We start from the raw sequence: 27,956 nt of genomic DNA on the forward strand, positions 1-27,956 counted from the left end.
AGATGATTCTCCCCAAAATTCATGCCCAGGGAGTGATGTTAGCAAAATGGTAGACTAGGAGACTCAAAGTCCTCATTCTTCAATGGTGATATCAAATGACAGCTAAGAATTGGTTACAATAACCTTCTAGAACTGGAGAATGGACAAAGGTATTCAGCAATGACACAAACGAGCAGTGGAAAAAAATCCACATTCTTTATCAGCGGGAAATTTCATTTCTTGTCCTTTCCCAGACCTTTCCTCAGTGTGGTGCAGTCCTGGCCGGGAGGCAGCAGCACACTTCCTGATTCCTTCCCTTCAAAGGGGGCATAGCAGGCCTTATTTGCAATGGCGGGGTGGGGGGGGGCAAGGAGGTGGCAGGGGTGGGGTTGGGGGAAGGGGGGGGTGCCTGAAGAACCCTTTCACTTAATTTGGCACTCAGGCAGCAAGAGGAACCAAGAACACCCAAAAGGTTGCAGAAAGATTCCTCAAGCATACAGGTAGCATTCTCCACCTTAGGCCACATGTTAGGTCAAAAAAAGGAAGTCTTAATAGTTTTAAAAGACAATGTATACAAAGTATCCTTTCTTTTTTTTTTTCTTCAAAGTATCCTTTCTGAACACAAAGGAATGAAACTAGAACTCAATAACAGAAGGAAACTGGAAATTTCACAAATATGTGGAAATTAAAGAACATACTCCTAAACACAAATGGATCACAGAAAAGTAACACAGGAGAGTATTTTGAAACAAATGAAAATGAAAAATCAAAATATCAAAATTTATGGGATACAGTTAAATTGGATCTGAGAAATAAATATATAGCTGTAAGTATATTAAAAAAAGCATAGCAAACCAACAACCTAATTTTAGACCTTTGCTGTTGTTCAGTCGCTAAGTCATGTCTGACTCTTTACAACCCCATGCACTGCAGCACACCAGGCTTCCCTGTCCTTCACTATCTCCCAGAGATTGCTCAAATTCATTTTATTGAGTCAGTGATGCTATCTAACATCTCACTCTTTGTCACCCTCTTCTTCTTTTGCCTTCAGTCTTTATGTTTACACCATCAGTCAGTCAGTTCAGTCGCTCAGTTGTGTCCGACTCTTCGCGACCCCATGAATCGCAGCACGCCAGGCCTCCCTGTCCATCATCAACTCCCGGAGTTTACCCAAACTCATGTCCATTGAGTCAGGGATGCCATCCATCCATCTCATCCTCTGTCATCCCCTTCTCCTTCTGCCCCTAATCCTTCCCAGCATCAGGGTCTTTTCCAATGAGTCAACTCTTCGCATGAGGTGGCCAAAGTATTGGAGTTTCAGCTTCAACATCAGTCCTTCCAATGAACACCCAGGACTAATCTCCTTTAGGACGGACTGGTTGGATCTCCTTGCAGTCCAAAGGACTCTCACGAGTCTTCTTCAACCCCACAGTTCAAAAGCATCAATTCTTCGGCGCTCAGATTTCTTCACTGTCCAACTCTCACATCCATACATGACTACTGGAAAAACCATAGACTTGACTAGATGGACCTTTGTTGGCAAAGTAATGTTTCTGCTTTTTAATATGCTGTCTAGATTGGTCATAACTTTCCTCCAAGGAATAAGCATCTTTTAATTTCATGGCTGCAATCACCATCTGCAGTGATTCTGGAGCCCAGAAAAATAAAGTCAGCCATTGCTTCTATTGTTTCCCCATCTATTTGCCATGAATTGATGGGACCGGATGCCATGATCTTAGTTTTCTGAATGTTGAGCTTTAGGCCAACTTTTTCACTCTCCTCTTTCACTTTCATCAAGAGGCTCTTTAGTTCCTCTTCACTTTCTGCCATAAGGGTGGTGTCATCTGCATATCTGAGGTTATTGATATTTCTCCCGGCAGTCATGATTCCAGCTTGTGCTTCTTCCAGCCCAGCGTTTCTCATGATGTACTCTGCATATAAGTTAAACAAGCAGGGCGACAATATACAGTCTTGACACACTCCTTTTCCTATTTGGAACCAGTCTGTTGGTCCATGTTCAGTTCTAACTGTTGCTTCCTGACCTGCATACAGATTCCTCAAGAGACAGGTCAGGTGGTCTGGTATTCCCATCTCTTTCAGAATTTTCCACAGTTTATTGTGATCCACACAGTCAAAGGCTCTGGCACAGTCAATAAAGCAGAAATAGATGTTTTTCTGGAACTCTCTTGCTTTTTTGATGATCCAGCGGATGTTGGCAATTTGATCTGTGGTTCCTCTGCCTTTTCTAAAACTAGCTTGAACATCTGGAAGTTCACGGTTCACGTATTGCTGAAGCCTGGCTTGGAGAATTTTGAGCATTACTTTACTAGCATGTGAGATGAGTGCAATTGTGCGGTAGTTTGAGCATTCTTTGGCATTGCCTTTCTTTGGGATTGGAATGAAAACTGACCTTTCCCAGTCCTGTGGCCACTGCTGAGTTTTCCAAATTTGCTGGCATGTTGAGTGCAGCACTTTCACAGCATCATCTTTTAGGATTTGAAATAGCTCAACTGGAATTCCATCACCTCCACTAGCTTTGTTCGTAGGCATAGGATAATCAATTTTATAGAAACTAAAAAAGATATGAAGGCAATGCTATGAATAACTATGCCAAGAAACTGGATAACCTAGATGAAGTGGACAAATTCCTACAAACACATCACCTACCAACACTGAATCATGAAGAAATAGAAAATCTGAGAAGATCAATAAAAAGTAACAAGATTGAATTAGTAATCAAAAGCTTCCCCCACAGAAAAGCCCAGACCAGATGACTCCACTGGTAAATTCTACCAAAAATTCGAAGAAATAAAACCAATTCCCCTCTAACTCTTCCAAAATATTGAAGAGCCACAGAAAACACTTTCCAGCTTATTCTGAGACCAATATCACCTTCACACCAAAGCCATAAAAAAAACACACCAGAAAACTAGTGATCAGTGTCTCTTATGAGCATTAAGGCAAAATCCTCAACAAAATACTAGCAAATTGAGTCAGCAGAACAGTGAAAGAATCATACATCATGCCAAGTGGGATTTATTCCTGAAATGAAGTATGAGTATCAATTAATGTTATACAGCACATTAACAGAAAGAAGAAACCCCCCCCACAAGATCCTCTCAAATTATAGAGAAAAAGGATATGACAGTCTAACTCTCTTTCAGGATAAAAATACTCCAGTGAGGAATTGAGGAAAACTACACCAACATATAAAACTTACATAAGAAAAACCCACAGCTAACATTACACTAGATGATGAAAGACTGACAGCTTTTCTTCTAAGGACAGTAGTAAGAAAAGGGTGTGAGAGTTTACCACTGCTTTTTAATATACTATTTTAAGTTCTAGCCAGAATAATTAGTCAAAAAAAGACATAAAAGCCACCCAAATTGACAAAAAGTAAGAAAGTGATGTCTTTTTGCAGGTGATGTGATCTTATAGGTAAGAAAGAAAGAAAAGAAAGTGAAGTTGCTCAGTCATGTCCAACTCTTTGCGACCCCATGGAACTGTAGCCTACCAGGCTCCTCTGTCCATGGGATTTTCCAGGCAAGAACACTAGAGTGGGTTGTCATTTCCTTCTCCAGGAGAACTTCCTGACCCAGAGATTGAACCTAGGTCTTCTGCATTGTAGGCAGACACTTTACCGTCTGAGCCACCAGGGAAGTCTTATAGTTAAAGATGTCGCAAAAATAGTAGTTGGTCTAACAAATAAATTCAGCAAAGATACAGGATATCAAGTGAACACACAAAAAATCAGATGCATTCCTACATACTAACAATCAACAGTTCGAAAAGGGAATTGAGAAAACAATTCATTTTACAAAAGAATAAAAAGAAGACTGTACTCAGGAATAAACATAACTGAGGCTGCAACAGACTTGTACACTTGCTGTATACTATGTAACATTGCTGAAATTAACGAAGCCAAAATAAATGGAAAGATCTCTTATAATCATGAACTGGAAGACTTAATAGTTGTTAAGATGTCAGTACCCAAAGCAATTTACAATTCAAAGCCATCCATATCAAAATTCCAATGATGCTTCATGTAGAATAGAAAAACCCATCCTAAATGTCACAGGAGATATCAAGGGACCCCAAACTTCCAAAACAATCTTGAGAAAGAACAAAGTTGGAGAGCTTACACATCCTGATTTCAAAATTTGCTAAAAGTGAAGTCTCTCAGTCGTGTCCGACTCTTTGAGACCCCATAGACTGTAGCCTACCAGGCTCCTCTGTCCATGGGATTTTCCAGGCAAGAGTACTGGAGTGGGGTGCCATTTTCTTCTCCAGAGGATCTTCCTGACCCAGGGATCAAACCCAGGTCTCCCGAATTGTAGGCAGACGCTTTACCTTCTGAGCCACCAGGGAAGCCTTCAATTAAAACACTGTCCTACTGCCGCAAGAACAGACAGATGGACCAATGGAAGAGAATAGAGAGCCCAGAAATAAATCTTCACAAACATGGTCACTGAGTTTTGACAGGAGTCCCAAGACCATTCGATGGAGAAAAGACCCATCTTTCCAACAAATGGTGCTGGGAAAACTGGATATCCATATGGTAAAGAATGAAGTTGGACCCTTCCTTTACACTATATACAAAAATTAGCTTAAAATGCCTCAAAGATCTTTATGTAAAATCTAAAACTGTAAAACTCTTAGAAGAAAACACAGTTGGAGAAAGTTTCATGATTGAAGATTTGGCAACAGTTTCTTGGAACACAGGCAACAAAAGAAAAAACAGATAAATTGGACTTCACAAATTAAAAACATTTTTGGATCAAAGAATGCTATCAAGAGAGTGAAAAGGAGGGATTTGCCTGGTGGTCCAATGGCTAAGACTCTATCTACACTCTCAGTGCCAGAGACCTGGGTTCTATTTTTGGTTGGGAAACTAGATCCCACATGCCACAACTAAGACCTGGCACAGCTAAATAATTTAGTTCAATAACAACAACAGACAACCTATGGACTGGAAGAAAATACTTGCAGACTATGTGACCAACAAAGGCTTAAATTCTAAGACATACAAACAGCTCATACAGTTCAATAAAAATAAAAACTAAAAAAATGGGCAAAAGACCTAAACCGACATTTCTCCAAAGAAGACCATTACACAGATGGTCAACAGGCACATGAAAAGATATCCAACATCACAAATTATTAGAAAAATGGAAATCAAAACTACAATGAGGTATCCCACTTCCCACAAATCAGAATGGTCATCATCAAAAAGTCTACAAATAAATGCTAGACAGTGTGTGGAGAAAAGGGAGCCCTCCTATACTGTCAGTGGGAATGGAAACTTGGTGCATTCACTACGGAGAACAGTATGGAGGTTCTATAAAAAACTAAAAACAGTAACCATACGATCCAGCAATCCCACTCCTGGGCACATATCCAGAAAAGATGAAAAGTCTAAAACTCAATACATGCACTTCAATGTTCAAAGTACTCAAAGTAGCAATATTTACATTAGGCAAGACAAGGAAAAAACTTAAATGGATAAAAAAGATGTGATATATGTACATGATGGAATATGACTCAGCCATAAAAAAGTGTAAATCAATGCCATTTGCAGCAACATGGATGGACCTAGAAAATATTATACTTACTAAAGTCAGACAAAGAAAGTCAAGTATCATCTATCACTTCTGTGAGGAATATAAATGAACTTACTTACAAGTCAGAAACAGACCCACAGACAGTTAAGGGTAGAAGAGGCAAATTAAGCATTTTGGATTAACAGATACACACTACTATATATAAAGTAGATAAAAAACAAGGACATACTGTACAGCACAGGGAATTATATGCAATATCTCGTAGTAACCTACGATGAAAAAGAATACGTATAACTGAATCACTCTGCTGTAAACCTGAAACTAATAGTGTAATTCAAATGTATTTCAATAAAAAAATTTAAAACCACAAACAAAAGGCAAGCCACAGGAAGAAGAGAAAATATCTGAAAATGATATATCTCATAAAGGATTGACATCCATAATGTATAAAGAACTCCTACCCCGTCAATAACAAACAATCCAAAAATGGGCAAAGGACTGGAATACATATTTCTCCAGAGAAAAAACACAAATGGTCAACTAATAAGCACATGAAAAGATGTGCTCCACAATACTAGCTATCATGGAAATGTAAATCAAATCCAAAATGAGATACCACTTCACATCCTCAAAATGGCTATTCTTTTCAAAAAAGAAAATAAAACGTTGGTGAGGATGTGGAGAAACTGGAACCTCTGAGCACCGATGGTGGAAAAGTAACATGTGCAGCCATCATAGAACACAGTTGGTAGTCCTTCTAGTCAAGGCTATGGTTTTGTCGGTAGTCATGTAGTGAGTTGGACAGAGAAGAAAGCTGAGTGCCGAAGAATTGATGCTTCTGAACTGTGGCGCTGGAGAAGACTCTTGAGAGTCCCTTGGACTGCAAGGAGATCCAACCAGTCCATCCTAAAGATCAGTCCTGGGTGTTCATTGGAAGGACTGATGTTGAAGCTGAAACTCCAATACTTTGGCCACCTCATGCGAAGAGTTGACTCATTGGAAAAGACCCTGACGCTGCGAAGGATTGAGGGCAGGAGGAGAAAGGGACAACAGAGGATGAGATGGCTGGATGGCATCCCTGACTCAATGGACATGAGTTTGGGTAAACTCTGGGAGTTGGTGATGGACAGGGAGGCCTGGTGTGCTGTGATTCATGGAGTTGCAAAGAGTTGGACACGAATGAGCGACTGAATGAACTGAAAAAGTTAAACATAAAATTATCATATGCCATTAAACTATACATTTTTACATTTCAATTTTATTGGACTATAGTTGATTTTCAATGTTATATTAATATTAGTTTAATATTATTAACTAATATTAATATTCGTTTCAGGTATACAGCAAAGTGATTCAGTTATACATATAATCTTTTTTTTAGATTCTGTTCTTATATAGGTTATCACAGAATACTGAATACAGTTCTCTGTGCTATACAGTAGCTTCTTATTTATCTTATATATAATAGTGTATGTTCATCTCAAGCTTCTGATTCATCCCTCCCCCCACCACTAAACTGTACACTCTTAAACGGTTAAAAAGGTAAACTTTATGATGTATATTTACCACTATTAAAAACATTTAAAATGTATGCACATGATTTATCACCTTTAAAATCCAATACTTTGGCCACCTGATGCGAAGAACTGACTCATTGGAAAAGACTCTGATGCTGGGAAAGATTGAAGGCAGGAGGAGAAGAGGACAACAGAGAATGAGATGGCTGGATGGCATTAATGACTTGATGGACACGAGCTTCAGCAAGCTCCAGGAGTTGGTGATGGACAGGGAAGCCTGACATGCTGCAGTCCATGGGGTCACAAAGAGTTAGTTGGACATGACTGAGTGACTGAACTGAACTGACCTATCCTTTAGATACTATAAATACCAAATGTGAGATACCATAAATATCAAGGAATAAAGAATATCAACTGATTCATTCAGAGGGCTGAACCTATGTTCTGGGCATTGCAATTAGAAATTAAAAAAAGAAACAAGAGTCAAATAGACAAGCACCATTTCTAAATACCAATTTATCACAACTTTTATGAGTCTGTCTCTTAAAATGCAAAATGTGATTAAAGATTACTTGAGATCATATATATCAACATTTTTAAAAAGGATGGATACATAACAGGATGGTATGTGTTTAGAAAAATCATTATTATTTGCTCTTGATGCAAATAAACACATAAAAAAATGATGGCACTATGTACATGAAAATGTATTTGCATTTTCCCAAGTATGCTGAATTCTACAACAGGATTCAGAAATAGACAGTATTTTTCTGTGCTAACTACTTTAAGAAAGAAATTATTTAACAGCTTTGGGACCAGAAGGCAAATAGCCTAAATAAATAAATAAATAATTGTTCTTCATTTTGAAGCTATAAACATCAGCCTATAAGGGAACCAACCATTACCTTCTAAACTTGTTTAAAATATACTAATGTTTTTCAATCTATGCAGAGAAATAAAATGACAAGTTGATGTTAAAAGCTTCAGTTGCACTGAGTCTATATTTTTAACTTATTACCTGGAATCAAGAGAAGTGAAAACCTGATCAAACTGCTTCTCCAGGACCTCGGTAAGACAGACTGTCTCCTCTTTTGTTTGACTGTGTATGTGTTCAAGCATCTGGGAAAAAGATAATACAGAGACCTAATTTGGTATTTTTATTTTGTGGGAATTGTGTTATTTAACATAATTTTGAAAAGTAAAAGGTACTCTTTGGACTCTTTTCAAAATAACAGAAGAGATCAGATGATAAAAATGGGAAAAATCACATGGTTAAACTTTAAGTCCTTGTTCTTGTCAGCAAGATCACATCTTTGTTAGTACTTTGTACTGATAAAATTGGCAAAAAGGACTAGAAAACCCACTACTGAACTTCTCATCACTTTTACTCAATACAGGAAATGGATCATTTTGGATAGCTAAGTTTTTCTCTGGCAGGATTACTTAAATTCATAAAAACTTAAAATATTACATTAGGGGCTTCACTGGTGGTCCAGTGTTGAAGATTCTGCACTCCCAATGCATGGGGGCACGGGTTCAATCCCTGGTCAGGGGACTAAGATCCTGCATGCCACACACTAAGGACAAAAAACACCTATATATACACACACACACACACATATTTTAATTAAAATGTTAACTATTCCACATATTTCCTTGTATTTTAAACAAAGACTCATCGCTTGAGATCTGTGACCTTTTTTTTTCTTTTAATCTTTCCTTTTTGAAATGCTAATGTCTATCCTATGCCTGTCCAACCAATGCATTAATAATATTTTAGAAGGAGATAATTTACTAGTTTCACACATTCACAGCTGGAGAGGAATTTTGCCCCAGCATGAGTCATACCTTGAATCTCACCCATACTTGATTTAGAAGATACTTAGATGAGATTTTGAACTGGGATCTGATGCCGAAATTGGTTAAAAATTGGGGGGATGTGAGATGCAGTAAATGTATCCTGCATGTGAGAAGGACATGAACCCGTTATGGGTTGAATTTTTACCCCCCACCCCCAAATTCATATGTTGAACTCTTAAATTCTATGTTAGCTACAATCTTTTGAATGCCTTGGTGGTGAATTTGCTGTTGGTGGGTGCAAGGAGCTTGTTCTCTGTCAATAAATGAGGGAAGTCTCTCTCTTGGGTTGATGGGCCAAGAAAGAAAAGAACCTAAAACTCTTTGTAACAGTATACAGCCAAATAATGAGCAATATAAGAATGGTGATCTGCAATGCTTCCAAGACAAAAAATTCAGCTCACAGCAAGCAGAAATTATAGCTCCTTAATAGAGCTTCAATTTTAGCGGGCTGCCAACACAAATGGTATGAAACTAATCCTAGGAAGCCATGAGTTTTCCATTCTTTTGTATGTTTCTCTCTCACTGGATTATCATATGTAAGCTCTACCTATCATGCTAAGCTCTATCTTCAGTGATATACATTAAAAGAGAACATGCCTTAATTTAGGATAGAATAATCATCCAGAAAGCTTACCTTTACAGCAATACTTAATTGTTCAAAATTTTGGCCTGCTATCTTCAATGCTTCATCAATCTCTTCCACAGTTTTACTTTCCTAAGAAGGGGGAGAGGAACCACATACAAATACAAAATATAAAAACAGATGCTTAGATAGACTGTAATAGTTGCAAAAACATCAAGCTACCATTTTGTTCACAAAAGTAACCTAGATCCATTACAGCAATCTGAAAACATGCAACAATGAACATTTTAGAGTTTTGCTGATAGTATTCCAGATTTATTTTCTTAGGTATCGTTCTGAAAAAATGGGATTATGTCCTATAACCATTTTACAACTTAAAAATACCTGAAAAAAATTATCATTATCATAAATAATACATGTAAACAGTAACAGTTTTTAAGAAAATGAAGATTATAATCAGGCTATGTTAAGATTTAAACATTGGGGACTTCCCTGCTGGTCCAGTGGTTGGGAGTCCATGCTACCAATGCAGGGGGTACGGGTTTGGTCCCTGGTTGGGGAGCTAAGATCTCGCATGCCGGGTGGTGTGGCCAGAAAAGAAAAAAAAAAAACACTAAAATTAATGTACAGAAATTCGTTGATAAAAACAAAAGAAAATTCTTATGGGGGAAAAAAAAAAGATTTAAACATGGAAGACAGTGCTCTCTCCTCCCCCAGCCCACCAATAATCTCCTTAACAAAACGACTTAATATTCCACTCAACAGCACTTTGGAAATTGTTCTGTTTCTAACGTTCAATTAAAAGAATACATTACTTAAAGTTATCAAAAGCCATAACTGATAAAATTCAATCTTCCAACAAGAATTACATCATCATCAGTAAGTGCCACTAGGTTTTTTAGTTGCCATTAAAATAACTGAAAAATCATACTTAGATTTGGAAACTTGTATCTTATACAAGTTTCATAAAATCTGAATTAAATAACTAGGTTCAAAGGGAATACAGGTAAATATCAAGAGCACTAACAGCTGATCAAAGGCAGAATGTGTTGACTTGGGAAGAAAACAATTGTTGAGGCACAGTTTAGAATAAAATAAGAGACTGAAGCAAGGAGTGCAGGTTTACCCCCTTTAAACTTCCCCAAAGAATCTGAATTATAGAGGGCGGTCCTAAGATGGTGGAGGAATAGGACGGGGAGACCACTTTCTCCCCTACAAATTCATTGAAACATTTCAATGCTGAGCAAATTCCACAAAACAACTTCCGAATGCTGGCAGAGGACGTCAGGCACCCAGAAAGGCAGCCCATTGTCTTTGAAAGGAGGTAGGAAAAAATATAAAAGATAAAAAGAGAGACAAAAGAGGTAGGGACAGAGATCCGTCCTGGGAAGGGAGTCTTTAAAAAGAGAGGTTTCCAAACACCAGGAAAACACTCTCACTGGCAGGTCTGTGGCGAGCCTTGGAATCTCAGAGGGCAACATAACCAGGAGGAAAAATAAATAAATAAATAATTAATTAAAACCCACAGATTACGTGCCTTACGGCAACTCCCAGCAGTGAAGCAGCCCAGCTGCTCATATCCGCCACTAGCAAGTGGGGGCTGGACAGGGAGGCGCGGGCTGGACAGGGAGGCGTGGGCTGCCTTGCTTAGGGTAAGGACCAGGCCTGAATGCCCCGAGGGCAATCTGAGAGAACTAACTTGAGATAGCAACACGGACTGTGGGATAGCCATCATGCGAAAGCCATACCCTAAGACACTGTCAGGCCCGCTCACAGAACAAAGGACTGAGAAAAGCTAGCTGGCTGCAGACTGGCCCATCTCCTGCTGGAGACAGGCAGGCGAGGGCAGCCAGAGCCGGAAGGGGGCAATCGCAGCCCCAGAGAGGCATCCTCTATCAAACTGCAAACAGGCTTCATTGCTAACCAAGACTTCTTGGGATTCTGGACAGTTGACATCTGCCAGGAGGGTCACAGCCAGAGATCAGCTCCCCAGAAGAGACACACAGCACACTTGAGAGGGAGCAGCTGTTGTACACCCAGAAACCTGAGCGGCTGGGACGGGGGAGGCGATAAGATGCAGCTTCCAACTGAGGTCGACTGCACTCGCCAAGCACCTGATCACCTGAGCTGTTCGGACCTGGGATGGGCACAAAACCCAGGCCCAACCAAGTCTGTGCCTATGTGGAGTACCTGAGAACCTGAACAGCTTAGACCTGGGAACTGCACGAAACCCAGGGCCCGTCTCAGACAGTTCCTGGCAGAGCAACCTAGAGCCTGAGCAGTGTAGACCATGAGAGCACACACACCATGAGCAGGGGCAAACCCAGTGTGGCCCAGACACTGTGAGCACTCCCCACACACGCCAGTGATACTTGTTTGCAGTGTTCCTCCCTCCCCACAGCACAACTGAACAAGTGAACCTAAATAAGTGACCACCACTGCCCCCTTGCGTCAGGGCAGAAATTAGACACTGAAGAGACTTGCAAACAGAAGAAGCTAAAATAAACAGAGGGAACAGCTTTGGAAGTGACAGGCGCAACAGATTAAAACCCTGTAGTTAGCAGCGACTACATTGCAAGGGGCCTACAGATCTTGAGAAGCATAAGCTGGAACAAGGAACTATCTGAAACTGAACTGACCCCACACTGCCTGCAACAGTTCCACAGAAATTCCTAGATATATTTTTTACTATTATCATTTTTTTTAATTTTTTAAAAAAATTTATTTTTAAGTCCTCTATGACTCCTTTAATTTTCATTTTTATAACCTACTATTACCTTGCAAAAAAAAAAGACCCTATCTCAAAACTCACTCTTTCAACCCCACCCACAGGGACAAATCTCCACAATAAAGAGGAACCACAAACTGCCAGAATACGGAAAGGCCACCCCAAACACAGCAATATAAACAAGATGAAAAGGCAGAGAAATACTCAGCAGGTAAAGGAAAGGATAAATGCTCACCAAACCAAAGAGGAAGAGATAGGGAATCTACCTGATAAAGAATTCCAAATAATTATAGTGAAAATGATCCAAAATCATGAAAACAAAATGGAGTTAACAGATAAATAGCCTGGAGACAAGGATTGAGAAGATGCAAGAAATGTTTAACAAGGACCTAGAAGAAATAAAAGACAGTCAATATATAAAGAATAATGCAATAAATGAGATCAAAAACACTCTGGAGGGAACCAACAGTAGAATATCGGAGGCAGAAGATAGGATAAGTGAGGCAGAAGATAGAATGGTATAAATAAATGAAGCAGAGAGAAAAAAAGGAAAAAGAATTAAAAGAAACGAGCACAACCTCAGAGGCCTCTGGGACAATGTTAAACGCCCCAACATTCGAATCATAGGAGTCCCAGAAGAAGACAAAAAGAAAGACCATGAGAAAATACTTGAGGAGATAATAGTTGAAAACTTCCCTAAAATGGGGAAGGAAATAGTCACTCAAGTCCAAGAAACCTAGACAGTCCCAAACAGGATAAATCCAAGGCGAAACACCCCAAGACACATATTAATCAAATTAACAAAGATCAAACACAAACAACAAATATTAAAAGCAGCAAGGGAAAAACAACAAATAACACACAAGGGGATTCCCATAAGGATAACAACTGATCTTTCAATAGAAACTCTTCAGGCCAGAAGGGAATGGCAAGACATACTTAAAGTGATGAAAGTGAAAAACCTACAGCCCAGATTACTGTACCCAGCAAGGATCTCATTCAAATATGAAGGAGAAATCAAAAAATTTACAGACAAGCAAAAGCTGAAAGAATTCAGCACCACCAAACCAGCTCTTCAACAAATGCTAAAGGATCTTCTCTAAACAGGAAACACAGAAAGGGTGTATAAACTCGAACCCAAAACAACAAAGTAAATGGCAACACGATCATACTTATCAATAATTACCTTAAATGTAAATGGGTTGAATGCCCCAACCAAAAGACAAAGACTGGCTGAATGGCTACAAAAACAAGACCCCTATATAGGTTGTCTATAAGAGACTCACCTCGAAACAAGGGACACATACAGACTGAAAGTGAAGGGCTGGAAAAAAGTATTCCATGCAAATAGAGACCAAAAGAAAGCAGGAGTAGCAATACTCATATCAGACAAAATAGACTTTAAAATAAAGGGCTATTAAAAGAGACAAAGAAGGACACTACATAATGATCAAAGGATCAATCCAAGAAGAAGAAAGAACAATTATCAATATATATGCACCCAACATAAGAGCACTGCAATATGTAAGGCAAAGGCTAACAAGTATGAAGGGGGAAATTAACAATAACACAATAATAATGGAAGACTTTAATACCCCACTCACACCTATGGATAGATCAACTAAACAGAAAATTAACAAGGAAACACAAACTTTAAATGCTACAATAGACCAGTTAGACCTAATTGATAATCTAGAGGACATTTCACCCCAAAACAATGAATCACCTTTTTCTCAAGTGCACATGGAACCTTCTCCAGGATATATCACATCCTGGGCCATAAATCTAGCTTTAGTAAATTCAAAAAAATTGAAATCATTCCAAGCATCTTTTCTGACCACAATGCAGTAAGATTAGATGTCAATTACAGGAGAAAAACTATTAAAAATTCCAACATATGGAGGCAGAAAAACATGATGCTGAATAACCAACAAATCACAGAAATCAAGAGAAATCAAAATATGCATAGAAATGAATGAAAATGAAAACACAACAACCCAAAACCTATGGGACACTGTAAAAGCAGTGCTAAGGGGAATGTTCCTAGCAATACAAGCTTACTTCAAGAAACAAGAAAAGTCAAATAAATAACCTAACTCTACACCTAAAGCAACTAGAAAAGGAAGGAATGAAGAACCCCAGGGTTACTAGAAGGAAAGATATCTTAAAAATTAGGGCAGAAATAAATGCAAAAGAAACAAAAGAGACCATAGCAAAAATCAACAAAGCCAAAAGCTGGTTCTCTGAGAAGATAAATAAAGTTGACAAACCATTAGCCAGACTCATCAATAAACAAAGGGAGAAGAATCAAATCAACAAAATTAGAAATGAAAATGAAGAGGTCACAACAGACAACACAGAAATAAAAAGGACATAAGAGACTACTATCAGCAACTATATGCCAATAAAATGGACAACTTGGAAGAAATGGACAAATTCTTAGAAAAGTACAACTTTCCAAAACTGAACCAGGAAGAAATAGAAAATCTTAACAGACCCATCACAAGCACGGAAATTGAAACTGTAATCAGAAATCTTCCAGCAAACAAAAGCCCAGGACCAGACGGCTTCACAGCTGAATTCTACCAAAAATTTAGAGAAGAGCTAACACCTAGCCTACTCAAACTCTTCCAGAAAATTGCAGAGGAAGGTAAACTTCCAAACTCATTCTATGAGGCTACCATCACCCTAATACCAAAACCAGACAAAGATGCCACCAAAAAAGAAAACTACAGGCCAATATCACTGATGAATGTAGACGCAAAAATCCTTAACAAAATTCTAGCAAACAAAATCCAACAACATATTAAAAAGGTCATACATCATGACCAAGTGGGCTTTATCCCAGGGATGCAAGGATTCTTCAATATCCACAAATCAATCAACGTAATACACCACATTAACAAACGGAAAGATAAAAACCATATGATTATCTCAATAGATGCAGAAAAAGCCTTTGACAAAATTCAACATCAATTTATGATAAAAAACCCTCCAGAAAGCAGGCATAGAAGGAACATATCTCAACATAAGAGCTATATATGACAAACCCACAGCAAACATTATCCTCAATGGTGAAAAATTGAAAGCATTTCCCCTAAAGTCAGGAACAAGACAAGGGTGCCCACTCTCACCACTACTATTCAACATAGTTTTGGAAGTTTTGGCCACAGCAATCAGAGCAGAAAAAGAAATAAAAGGAATCCAGATTGGAAAAGAAGAAGTAAAACTCTCACTGTTTGCAGATGACATGATCCTCTACATAGAAAACCCTAAAGACTCCACCAGAAAATTACTAGAGCTAATCAATGAATATAGTAAAGTTGTAGGATATAAAATTAACACAGAGAAATCCCTTGCCCTCCTATACACTAACACTGAGAAAACAGAAAGAGAAATTAAGGAAACAATTCCATTCAACATTGCAACGAAAAGAATAAAATACTTCGGAATGTATCTACCTAAAGAAACAAAAGATCTATATATAGAAAACTATAAAACACTGGTGAAAGAAATCAAAGAGGACACAAATAGATGGAGAAATATACCATGTTCATGGATTGGAAGAATCAATATAGTGAAAATGAGTATACTACCCAAAGCAATCTATAGATTCAATGCAATCCCTATCAAGCTACCAACGGTATTTTTCACAGAACTAGAACAAATCATTTCACAATTTGTATGGAAATACAAAAAACCTCGAATAGCCAAAGCAATCTTGAGAAAGAAGAATGGAACTGGAGGAATCAACCTGCCTGACTTCAGGCTCTACTACAAAGCCACAGTCATCAAGACAGTATGGTACTGGCACAAGGACAGAAATATAGATCAATGGAACAAAATAGAAAGCCCAGAGATAAATCCACACACCTATGGACACCTTATCTTTGACAAAGGAGGCAAGAATATACAATGGAAAAAAGACAATCTCTTTAACAAGTGGTGCTGGGAAAAGTGGCAACCACTTGTAAAAGAATGAAACTAGAACACTTTCTAACACCATACACAAAAATAAACTCAAAATGGATTAAAGATCTAGAGGAAAACATAGGCAAAACACTCTCCTATATAAATCACAGCAGGATCCTCTATGACCCACCTCCCCGAGTATTGAAAATAAAAGCAAAAATAAACAAATGGGACCTAATTAAAATTAAAAGCTTTTGCACAACAAAGGAAACTATAAGCAAGGTGTAAAGACAGCCTTCAGAATGGGAGAAAATAATAGCAAATGAAGCAACAGACAAACAATTAATCTCAAAAATACACAAGCAACTCCTGCAGCTCAATTCCAGAAAAATAAATGACCCAATCAAACAATGGGCCAAAGAACTAAACAGACATTTCTCCAAAGAAGACATACAGATGGCTAACAAACACATGAAAAGATGCTCAACATCACTCATTATCAGAGAAATGCAAATCAAAACCACAATGAGGTACCATTTCACGCCAGTCAGAATGGCTGCTATCCAAAAGCCAACAAGCAGTAAATGCTGGAGAAGGTGCGGAGAAAAGGGAATCCTCTTACACTGTTGGTGGGAATGCAAACTAGTACAGCCACTATGGAGAACAGTGTGGAGATTCCTTAAAAAACTGGAAATAGAACTGCCATATGACCCAGCAATCCCACTACTGGGCATATACACTGAGGAAACCAGAATTGAAAGAGACACATGTACCCCAGTGTTCATCACAGCACTGTTTATAATAGCCAGGACATGGAAGCAACCTAGATGTCCATAAGCAGACGAATGGATAAGGAAGCTGTGGTACATATACACAATGGACTATTACTCAGCCATTAAAAAGAATACATTTGAATCAGTTCTAATGAGGTGGATGAAACTGGAGCCTATTATATAGAGTGAAGTAAGCCAGAAAGAAAAACACCAATACGGTATACTAATGCTGCTGCTGCTGCTCAGTCGCTTCAGTCGTGTCCAACTCTGTGCGACCCCATAGTCGGCAGCCCACCAGGCTCCGCCGTCCCTGGGATTCTCCAGGCAAGAATACTGGAGTGGGTTGCCATTTCCTTCTCCAGTGAATGAAAGGGAAAAGTGAAAGTGAAGTCGCTCAGTCGTGTCCGACTCTTAGCGACCCCATGGACTGCAGCCTACCAGGCTCCTCCGTCCATGGGATTTTCCAGGCAAGAGTACTGGAGTGGGGTGCCATTGCCTTCTCCGGTATACTAATGCATATATATGGAATTTAGAAAGATGGTAACTATAACCCTATATGTGAGACAGCAAAAGAGACACAGATGTATAGAACAGTCTTTTGGACTCTGTGAGAGAGGACGAGGGTGGGATGATTTGGAAGAATGGCACTGAAACATATATATTATCATATGTGAAACAAATCGCCAGTCTAGATTTGATGCATGAGACAGCATGCTCGGGGCTGGTGCACTGGGATGACCCAGAGGGATAGGATGGGAAGGGAGGTGGGAGGGGGGCTCAGGATGGGGAACACATGTACACCCGTGGCAGATTCATGTCAATGTATGGCAAAACCACTACAATATTGTAAAGTAATTAGCCTCCAATTAAAATAAATAAATTTATATTAAAAAAAGAATATGAATTATAGGACCCTTGAGAGCACAGGAAAGTCAAGCTACTAGAGAAAAGTAAAAATGTTTGGCCTCATCTCACTTCATGAATTACATTTTTCATACCTCTATTACAGCTGATGGGTTCAAAACAGTCCTGGCTGTGGAGGCTGAATGTTCTAAACCAACAGTTTGTTGATGAGCAGTCTTTTCAAAGTCCTGAGAACAATTCCTCATCCTGGAAAATGCCAAGGACATTATTTTAAGTATCAACATTAATATAATGGTTTTAATCTTCTATTTTGATTTTTACCCTCTATTAAAAATAATTCTTATGATGACTTATAAGGACATTTACAAGAGTTCTCAATTATCTGTGAAAAGCAAAGAGAGAAAAATCATGGCTAAACATGTTTTCATATAAAAGCTAACTTTAATCAAGAATTCAACTTCTTCACCAACTCCTAAAACTAATAGCTTATAGTATAAATTGTGCTTTAATTTCTTAATCCTTTCCTCTTCCCTGATAGTTTTTGGTAGAGATGTTGATAATCACTCAACTGTCTTAAGCTCAATTAAAGTAAGTAAGTAAGTATACACACAAATGCCAGCTATTAAAAAATGTACTTATAGGCCTGGCTAACGAGGTAATAAATTTACCAGGTAATTTCAAATGAAAAGCAAGCTGCATTTCTTGTCCATACATGATAGAGTTTTTGCCTATTTTTATCTTTATATCCCTATGTTGGCTAACACACTGTGTTTGGTGAATAAGTTAATCATAGCCTAAAACAGCTTACAGAAGAAACTATGATGACTGAATGCTACTCTCATAGGAAGAAATGATACACAAAATAATTTTTAAACATTTGATTACTTAAAAAGTGGATATACATGTTCTTGAAAACATGTGAATACATTAGCCATAAGGAGTCCCTCATTCAGTTCCTGTTTCAAAATATTAAAGAAAAATCAGGAACGCAATGCATCATGTATCAAGGAATACTTCTATTTTAAAGCATATCACTATTTAAACCAAACTCTACTGAAATTAGGAAATAGGAGTTTTTAACCTAAGTATACTTGACATGGAGAACTAATTTGAAAACTGGCAATTTGGAAAAAATTGGGATACCTAAAACAGATTCATCTACTTATGAAAGTAAAATGTCACTTTGCAACCATATTTGACACTACATGCATCTAGACAGAAGTATAATCATATTTGGCTTTCATGTTTAAAAAATAAGAAAGCTTCACAGAGAAATTCCAGATTTCTGTTTTGTCTTGAGAAGGATAACCTGGCATCACTGGGATGTCTTAACATGTAGCAGTAACTGGCTAGAGCTGAGCAGGAGCTCCCTCCTCTGGAGTGGGTGCACAATCCTTAGCACTCTTTTAAAAAAAGTCAGCCTCCCTCACCCAGTAAGTCAACTGCTAGATTCCTGTAGATGTCCCAATTGTTATGGCCACTGACTCACATGGAGCCACAAAGATTCCTAAAGATTTATTCTAATCATTCCACTCAGAGGTTATGGAGGAAGTGATTGATGAAATACAAATAGAGGAGGTGGGAACAGTACTGGCATTCAATAAGCCTGAGTTCTACCTCTGGCTCTATCAATAACCAGTTAGTAGACTTTAGCTTGGAGAAGGCAATGGCACCCCACTCCAGTACTCTTGCCTGGAAAATCCCATGGACGGAGGAGCCTGGCGGGCTGCAGTCCATGGGGTCACTGAGTCAGACACAACTGAGCGACTCCACTTTCACTTTTCACTTTCATGCCCTGGAGAAGGAAATGGCAACCCACTCCAGTACTCTTGCCTGGAGAATCCCAGGGACGGGGGAGCCTGGTGGGCTGCCGTCTATGGGATCGCACAGAGTCAGACACGACTGATGCGACTTAGCAGCAGCAGCAGCAGCAGCAGACTTTAGCTAAGTGGTTTTATTATCTAAATAAATAACTGTTCTGTTGGTTTCTAAGCACCCATTTAAATCTGGACAGAGGACCTGCAGCAGTAATGTGAAAAGTCAGGAATGCTAAAGGATTTTGGATTTTATCAGATAGGCCATGAAGAACCACAGAGCAGCAAAGAGTCTGGAAGAGCTGAGGTATGCAAAAGAGACTAAAAGAATTAAGTAGGGTGAAGAAATGGTAATTGTGCATTCTGTTTCCCCTCACTTTAAATGAGGACACTCTAATGCTGCTTCTTTAGGAGTTGGATTCTCCACTTCATTAACAGCTCAGACAAATTATAAACTTAAAGAGCATTCTGTAAACAATGGGTTAGAGATACTGATATAAGAATGACCTTTTATCAATAACTCTAAAGTAACTTTCAGAAATACAATGAATTTTAAATACTAAAATAAATGCACATGGAACATACTTTTTAGGCTGCAATTTTTCCATAAAAGAATCTTCTTTAATACATCCATCTATTGGGCAGTATTCTTGTTTTGTATTTATAGTTGTAGCAACCTTAGGACAAAAGATTAAAAACAAAAAACCAAAAAATAATTCAATAAATTGTGTATACAGAATTCAAAAAACTAGTGTGCTATTCATAGAAAAATGAAAAGATCCTTACATCATCTTTAAGTCAAAGAAAAACATATACTTAAGTGGCATTTATATCCTATTTTAATTTTTGAGGAAATCAGTAATTTGGCAACTATCAACTAAACAGAACTAAAATATTTTCAATTCAGTCACTCAGTCATGTCCAACACAAAGAGTTGGACTGTAGCATGGACTACATCCCATGGACTGTAGCATGCCAGGCTTCCCCGTCCATCACCAACTCCCGGAGCTTGCTCAAACTCATGTCCATCAAGTCAGTGATGGCATCCAACCATCTCATCCTCTGTCGTCCCCTTCTCCTCCTGCCTTCTATCCTTCCTAGTATCATGGTCTTTTCCAATGAGTCAGTTCTTTGCATCAAGTGGCTAAAGCTGATGTTCAGCTTCAACATCAGTCCTTCCATTGAATATTCAGGACTGACTTTCTTTAGGACTGACTGGTTTGTCTCATTGCAGTCCAAGGGACTCTCAAGAGTCTTCTCCAACACCACAGTTCAAAAGCATCAGTTCTTTGGTGCTCAGCTTTCTTTATACTTAACCACACTTCTAAAGGCAATTCTTGGGAGCATTACTTTAAAAATTTACTGTGAAGTTTTTTACAATGCTATCTTAGGGTATGTCCAAAACTCTAAAATACTTGGGAATAACTTTAATAAGAAAAGATAGGATGTGGTCCTAAGATGGCAGAGGAATAGGATGGGAAGACTTCTTTCTCCCCCACAAATTCATCGAAAGAACATTTGAATGCTGAGCAAATTCCACAAAACCACCTCTGAATGCTGGCAGAGGACATGAGGCACCTAGAAAGGCAGCCCATTGTTTCCAAAAGGAGGTAGGACAAAATATAATAGAAAAAAAGAGAGACTTTTGAAAGAATTAGGGATGGAAACCCGCCCCGGGAAGGGAGTCTTTAAAGAGAAGTTTCCAAACACCAGGAAACCCTCTCACCGGCGGGTCTGTGGGGAGTTTTGGAATCTCAGAGGGCAACATAACCGGGAGGAAAAATAAATAAATAAAACCCACAGATTACGTGCCAACGGCAACTTCCAGCAGAGAAGTAGCCCAAAAGCTTGCATCTGCCACCAGCAAGTGGGGGCTGAACAGGGAGGAGCAGGCTGCACTGCTTAGGGTAAGGACCCGGCCCGAATGCCCTGAGGGCAATCTGAGGGAGCTAACGTGAGACAGCAACCCAAACTGTGGGAGAGCCAGAGAGAGAGAGAGAGAGAGAGAACTATCCTGCAAAAAGCCCTAACCTAAGGCACTGCTGGCCGCTCACAGAGCAAAGGACTAAGCGAATACCAAAGGAGAGCTAGCCAGCTGCAGACCAGCCCATCCCCTGCCGGAGGCAGGTGGGCAGCAGCCAGAGCCAGAAAGGGGCAAACTTGGCCCCAGAGATGGCATCCCCTACCAAACTGCAAGCAGGCTTCCAGTTGCTAACCAAGACTTCCTGGGATTCTGGACGGTCGACATCCACCGGGAGGGCTGCAGCCAGAGATCAGCTCCCCAGAAGAGACACATGGCATACCTGAGATGGCGCACCAGCTGCCACCCAGTAAACGGAGCAGGTGGGATGGAGAGGTGATAAGATGCACTGCACCTAAGGAGAGTGTGCTCACCAAACAGCTGGTCACCTGAGCTGCTTGGACCTGGGAAAGGCACAAAACACAGGCCCAACTGAGTCTGCACCTTTGTGGAGTACCCAAGATCCTGAAGCTGAGCGGCTTAGACCTGAGAAGTGCACGCAACCCAGGGCCCACTTTAGATAGTTCCCTTGCAGAGCAACCTGGAGCCTGAGCAGTGTAGACTGGCAAAGCACACACACTGTGAGTGGGGGCAAACCCAGTGTGGTCCAGACACTGTGAGCACTCCCCACACAAGCCAGTGATACTTGTTTGCAGTGTTCCTCCCTCCCCACAGCACAACTGAACAAGTGAGCCTAAATAAGTGACCACCTTTGCCCCCATGTGTCAGGGCGGATATTAGACACTGAAGAGACTTGCAAACAGAAGAAGCTAAAATAAACAGAGGGAACAGCTTTGGAAGTGACAGGTGCAACAGATTAAAACCCTGTACTTAGCAGCGACTACATTGCAAGGGGCCTATAGATCTTGAGAAGTATAAGCTGGAACAAGGAACTATCTGAAACTGAACTGACCCCACACTGCCCACAACAGTTCCAGAGAAATTCCTAGATATATTTTTACTATTATCATTTTTTTACATTTTTTTAAAAAATTTATTTTTAAGTCCTCTATTACTCCTTTAATTTTCATTTTTATAACCTACTATTACCTTGCAAAAAAAAGACCCTATTTTTAAAGCAAACTTCATATATATTTTTTATAATTTTTGTGATTTTGTTTTTTTAATATTATATTTTTGAGAGTTTAACCTAGATTTAGATTTTTTAATCTTTGCTTTTTGGTATTTGTTATCAATTTTGTACCTTTAAGAATCCAATCTTCAGTACCCATTTTTACTTAGGAGTGTGATTACTGGCTTGATTGCTCTCTCCCCCTTTTGACTCCCCTTTTTCTCCACCAGATAGGTCGCCTCTATCTGCTCCCTCCCCCTTCTCTTCTCTACCCAACCCTGTGAATCTCTGTGTGTGTTCTGGGCTATGGAGAACACTTAGGGAACTGATTACTGCCTAGATCTGTCTCTCTCCTTTTGATTCCCCCTTTTCTCCTCCTGGTCACCTCTTTCTTCTTCCTCCCTCTTCTCTTCTTCATGTAACTCTGTGAACCTCTCTGGGTGTCCCTCACTGTGGAGAAACTTTTCATCATTAACCTAGATGTTTTATCATCAGTGCTGTATGGATGGAGAAGTCCTGAGGCTACTGTAAGAATAAGACTGAAATCCAGAGACAGGAGGCTTAAGCCCAAAACCTGAGAACACCAGAGAACTCCTGACACTGGTGAACATTAATCAATAAGAGATCATCCAAAAGCCTCCATACCTACACTGAAACCAAGCACCACCCAAGGGCCAACAAGTTCCAGAGCAAGACATACCACGCAAATTCTCCAGCAACACAGGAAAACAGCCCTGAGCTTCAATATACAGGCTGCCCAAAGTCACACCAAACCCACTGACATCTCAAAACTCACTACTTACAGGACACTTCATTGCACTCCAGAGAGAAGAAATCCAGCTCCACCCACCAGAACACCAACACAAGCTTCCCTAACCAGGAAACCCTGACAAGCCACTCGTCCAACCCCACCCACAGGGACGAACCTCCATAATAAAGAGGAAACACAAACCGCCAGAACACAGAAAGGCCACTCCAAACACAGCAATCTAAACAAGATAAAAAGGCAGAGAAATGCTCAGCAGCTAAAGGAACATGATAAATGCCCACTGAACCAAATAAAAGAGGAGATAGGGAGTCTACTTGAAAAAGAATTCCAAATAATGATAGTAAAAATCATCCAAAATCTTGAAAACAAAATGGAGTTACAGATAAATAGCCTGGAGACAAGGATTGAGAAAATGCAAGAAATGTTTAACAAGGACCTAGAAGAAATAAAAAAGAGTCAATATATAATGAATAATGCAATAAATGAGATCAAAAACACTCTGGAGGGAACCAACAGTAGAATAATGGAGACAGAAGATAGGATAAGTGAGGTTGAAGATAGAATAGTAGAAATAAATGAGGCAGAGAGGAAAAAAGAGTTAAAAGAAATGAGTATAGCCTCAGGGACCTCTGGGACAATGTTAAACGCCCCAACATTCAAATCTTAGGAGTCCCAGGAGAAGAAAACAAAAAGAAAGCCCATGAGAAAATACTTGAGGAGATAATAGTTGAACACTTCCCTAAAATGGAGAAGGAAATAGTCACCCAAGTCCAAGAAACCCAGAGAGTCCCAAACAGGATAAACCCAAGGCGAAACATCCCAAGACACATATTAATCAAATTCAGTTCAGTTCAGTAGCTTAGTCGTGTCTGACTCTTTGCGACCCCATGAGCTGCAGCACACCAGGCCTCCCTGTCCAACACCAACTCCCAGAGCCCACCCAAACTCATGTCCATTGAGTCGGTGATGCCATCCAATCATCTCATCCTCTGTCATCCCCTTCTCCTCCTGCCCTCAATCTTTCCCAACATCAGGGTCTTTTCAAATGAGTCAGCTCATTCAAATATGAAGGAGAGATCAAAAGCTTTACAGACAAGCAAAAGTTGAGAGAATTCAGCACCACCAAACCAGCTCGCCAACAAATGCTAAAGGATCTTCTCTAGACAGGAAACACAGAAAGGGTGTATAAACTCGAACCCAAAACAACAAAGTAAATGGCAACACGATCATACTTATCAATAATTACCTTAAATGTAAATGGGTTGAATGCCCCAACCAAAAGACAAAGACTGGCTGAATGGCTACAAAAACAAGACCCCTATATAGGTTGTTACAAGAGACCCACCTTGAAACAAGGGACACATACAGACTGAAAGTAAAGGGCTGGAAAAAGATATTCCCTGCAAATAGAGACCAAAAGAAAGCAGGAGTAGCAATACTCATATCAGACAAAATAGACTTTAAAATAAAAGGCTGTTAAAAGAGACAAAGAAGGACACTACATAATGATCAAAGGATCAATCCAAGATAGAACAATTATAAATATATATGCACTTAACATAGGAGCACTGCAATATGTAAGGCAAAGGCTAACAAGCATGAAAGGGGAAATTAACAATAACACAATAATAATGGGAGACTTTAATACCCCACTCACACCTATGGACAGAACTAAACAGAAAATTAACAAGGAAACACAAACTTTAAATGATACAAGGAACCAGTTAGACCTAATTGGTATCTATAGGACATTTCACCCCAAAACAATGAATTTCACCTTTTTCTCAAGTGCACACGGAACCTTCTCCAGGACAGATCACATCCTGGGCCAGAAATATAGCCTTGGTAAATTCAAATAAATTGAAATCCTTCCAAGCATCTTTTCTGACTACAATGTTGCTCAGATGTTAAAAATCTGCCTGCAATGTGGGAGACAGGAGTTTGATCCCTGGGTTAGGAAGATCTCTGGATAAGGGCATAGCTGCCCACTCCAGTATTCTTGCATGGAGAATCCCACGGACAGAGGAGCCTGGTGGGCTACATACAGTCCACGGGGTCACAAAAGAGTTGGAGACGACTGAGCGACTAACACTTTCACTCTGTACCTGGGGTTCCTCTGCATCCTGAGTTAACCAGCCACAGACTCCCTACTGTAGTATTTGCTACTGAAAAATAACCACATATAAGTGAACCTACCCAATTTAAACCTGAGTTGTCAGGGGTCAAATGTAAATGAACAGAACAAAGCCCTTAAACAGATTCACTATACAGGAATCTCATACAGACTGTAAGTGGTATTTCAATGAGACCCCATGGACTGCAGGTCTCACACCAAGTCTCCCTGTCCATCACCAATTCCTGAGGTTTACCCAAACTCATGTCCATTGAGTCAGTGATGCCATCCAACCATCTCATCCTCTGTCGTCCCCTTCTCCTCCAGCCTTCACTCTTTCCCAGCATCAGGGTCTTTTCAAATGAGTCAGTTCTTCGCATCAGGTGGCCAAAGTATTAAAGTTTCAGCTTCAACATCAGTCCTGCCAATGAACACCCAGGACTGATCTCCTTTAGGATGGACGGGTTGGATCTCCTTGCAGTCCAAGGGACTCTCAAAAGTCTTCTCCAACACTACAGTTCAAAAGCATCAATTCTTCAGCGCTCAGCTTTCTTTATGGTCCAACTCTCACATCCATACATGACTACTGGAAAAACTGTAGCCCTGACTAGACGGACTGTTGTTGGCAAAGTCATGTCTTTGCTTTTTAATATGCTGTCTAGGTTGGTCATAACTTTTCTTCCAAGGAGTAAGCGTCTTTTAATTTCATGGCTGCAGTCACCATCTGCAGTGATTTTGGATTTCAATTAAATAGACAAAAAAGTTCTTTAACTCTCTGGCTGCCTGAAGATAGCAGACATCCTGAACAATACAGTAACTATTCAGACCAGGAATTTCATGACCAATCAACTACTTCAGCGGAAATAAATGGTAATCTATGTTCTTTGCTCTGGGAAGGCAACAGTAACTAAAACAGAAATTCAGGAAAAACTAGCCAAAATGTACAAGACCAGATGTCATTTTTGTATTTGGATTCAGAATCTATTTTGGTGGTGGCAAGACAACTGGCTTTGGCATGGTTTATGAATCCTTGGATTACAAAAGAATGAGCCCAAACACAGGCTCGTAAGGCATGGCCTGGATGAGAAGAAAAAGACCTCAAGAAAACACCAAAAGGAATGCAAGAACAGAATGAAGAAAGTCAGGGGGACTGCAAAGGCCAATGCTGGTCCTGGCAAAAGCAGTAAAGATTCTGCAGTGACTATATTTGTGGTAACTGTGTAGATTTTTCATGAGAGAGAATAAACTAAGACCTTAAAAAAAAAAAAAAAGACAAAAGATAATCCAATAAATGGCGTGGATCAGCTAATCATTCTGAAGAAGAAAGTTACATAACCACCTTACATCATATAAAATATATTAGAAAGGGACTTAATAGGGGCCTTTCTAAAAAATAAAAGATATATGTATTAAAAAAACAAAATAATGTATACCTCTGAGATGAAAGTTTTGCCTCATCAAAGAAAACTTAGAAGCCATGAAGGAGGGGGATACAACAAATGACAAAGGAAACATTTCTGAATGGTTAAATCTAAAAAAATTAAATGTGAAAAACTGGGAGAAAAGAGTTGAAATACACAGAACAAAGTGTTAGTGTCTCTATCACATGAAGTATTCTTACAATTTAGGAAAAAGACAATTCAAAAGGAAAATATGGAAAGGACCTGGAAGGATCTCTTAAAGATTTTCTATAAAGAGCTGAGAAGTTAACATGAAAAATTGATCAATTTCACTAGTATTCAGGGAATTTCAATTTAAAACAGATACCCATGTTTTGCCCATTAAATTGCCAAACATTAAAAAAATACGACAAAACAAACGTGGATTTATTTTAGACCTAATAATTAACAGAACTTGCTGGTGGAATTTTTTTTTTTTTGGTGGAAGTGAGTTTGAGGAATTGTGCAAAACCCTAGTGAAAAAAATATGAAGTCACCTAGTATTTATCATAAAGAGATTCTATTATAGCATTTATGTACCATGGTTTATTGTGCAGCCATTAAAAATAATGTAGGAGACATTCATGACAATAGGTTAATGCTGGAAGGAATGTAGCAGACTACTAAATGTTAAAGTGTCCCATGTAAATATATATCTTTGGTGGGGAAGAGGATGTTCTGGCAAGCTTTTAAGTATAATGTACCAAAGATAGTTATCTATTATTAGATAATAAGGGAAAAGTGTTACTTTAAAAAAAACAGATTGCATCAAATATTTTTAAGAGCAACCCCTAAAATTCAGGGCTAAAATCTTAATTTCTATCCACCTCCTCATTTACGCCCCTTTGGCCTGGCATTTCATAGTAAGATGTTACTATTACTACCAACAGATTTGATACAGGACATTTCACCCAGAAACTTTAAGAAACTATTAAATACAACTGATTTA

General features: G+C 39.2%; 1 protein-coding gene and 1 pseudogene across 7 annotated transcripts in view; one reads left to right on the forward strand and one right to left on the reverse strand.

Annotated features, from left to right (window-relative positions):
* The window catches only part of RNF17 (ring finger protein 17), a 118,082-nt gene that overhangs the window by 80,950 nt on the left and 9,176 nt on the right, over window positions 1-27,956 (reverse strand). For 4 of the 7 annotated variants that reach the window (XM_081549195.1, XM_081549198.1, XM_081549197.1 and 1 more), the window contains 4 exons: window positions 20,180-20,271; window positions 17,915-18,026; window positions 9,555-9,635; window positions 8,079-8,179 (listed from right to left, as the gene is read on the reverse strand). In XM_081549195.1, the coding sequence (XP_081405321.1) occupies window positions 8,079-8,179; window positions 9,555-9,635; window positions 17,915-18,026; window positions 20,180-20,271 (386 nt within the window). Of the gene's footprint in view, window positions 1-8,053; window positions 8,180-9,554; window positions 9,636-17,914; window positions 18,027-20,179; window positions 20,272-27,956 lie in introns of all 7 variants that reach the window. The other 3 variants (XM_081549200.1, XM_081549199.1, XM_081549201.1) reach the window with 2 other exon arrangements.
* Window positions 21,903-26,792, forward strand: LOC145530122 (small ribosomal subunit protein eS24 pseudogene; annotated as a pseudogene).

Source organism: Giraffa tippelskirchi, chromosome 12 (assembly GCF_054371585.1).
Source record: "Giraffa tippelskirchi isolate mGirTip1 chromosome 12, T2T-mGirTip1v1.2.pri, whole genome shotgun sequence".
NCBI classification, from domain to species: Eukaryota; Metazoa; Chordata; class Mammalia; order Artiodactyla; family Giraffidae; genus Giraffa; species Giraffa tippelskirchi.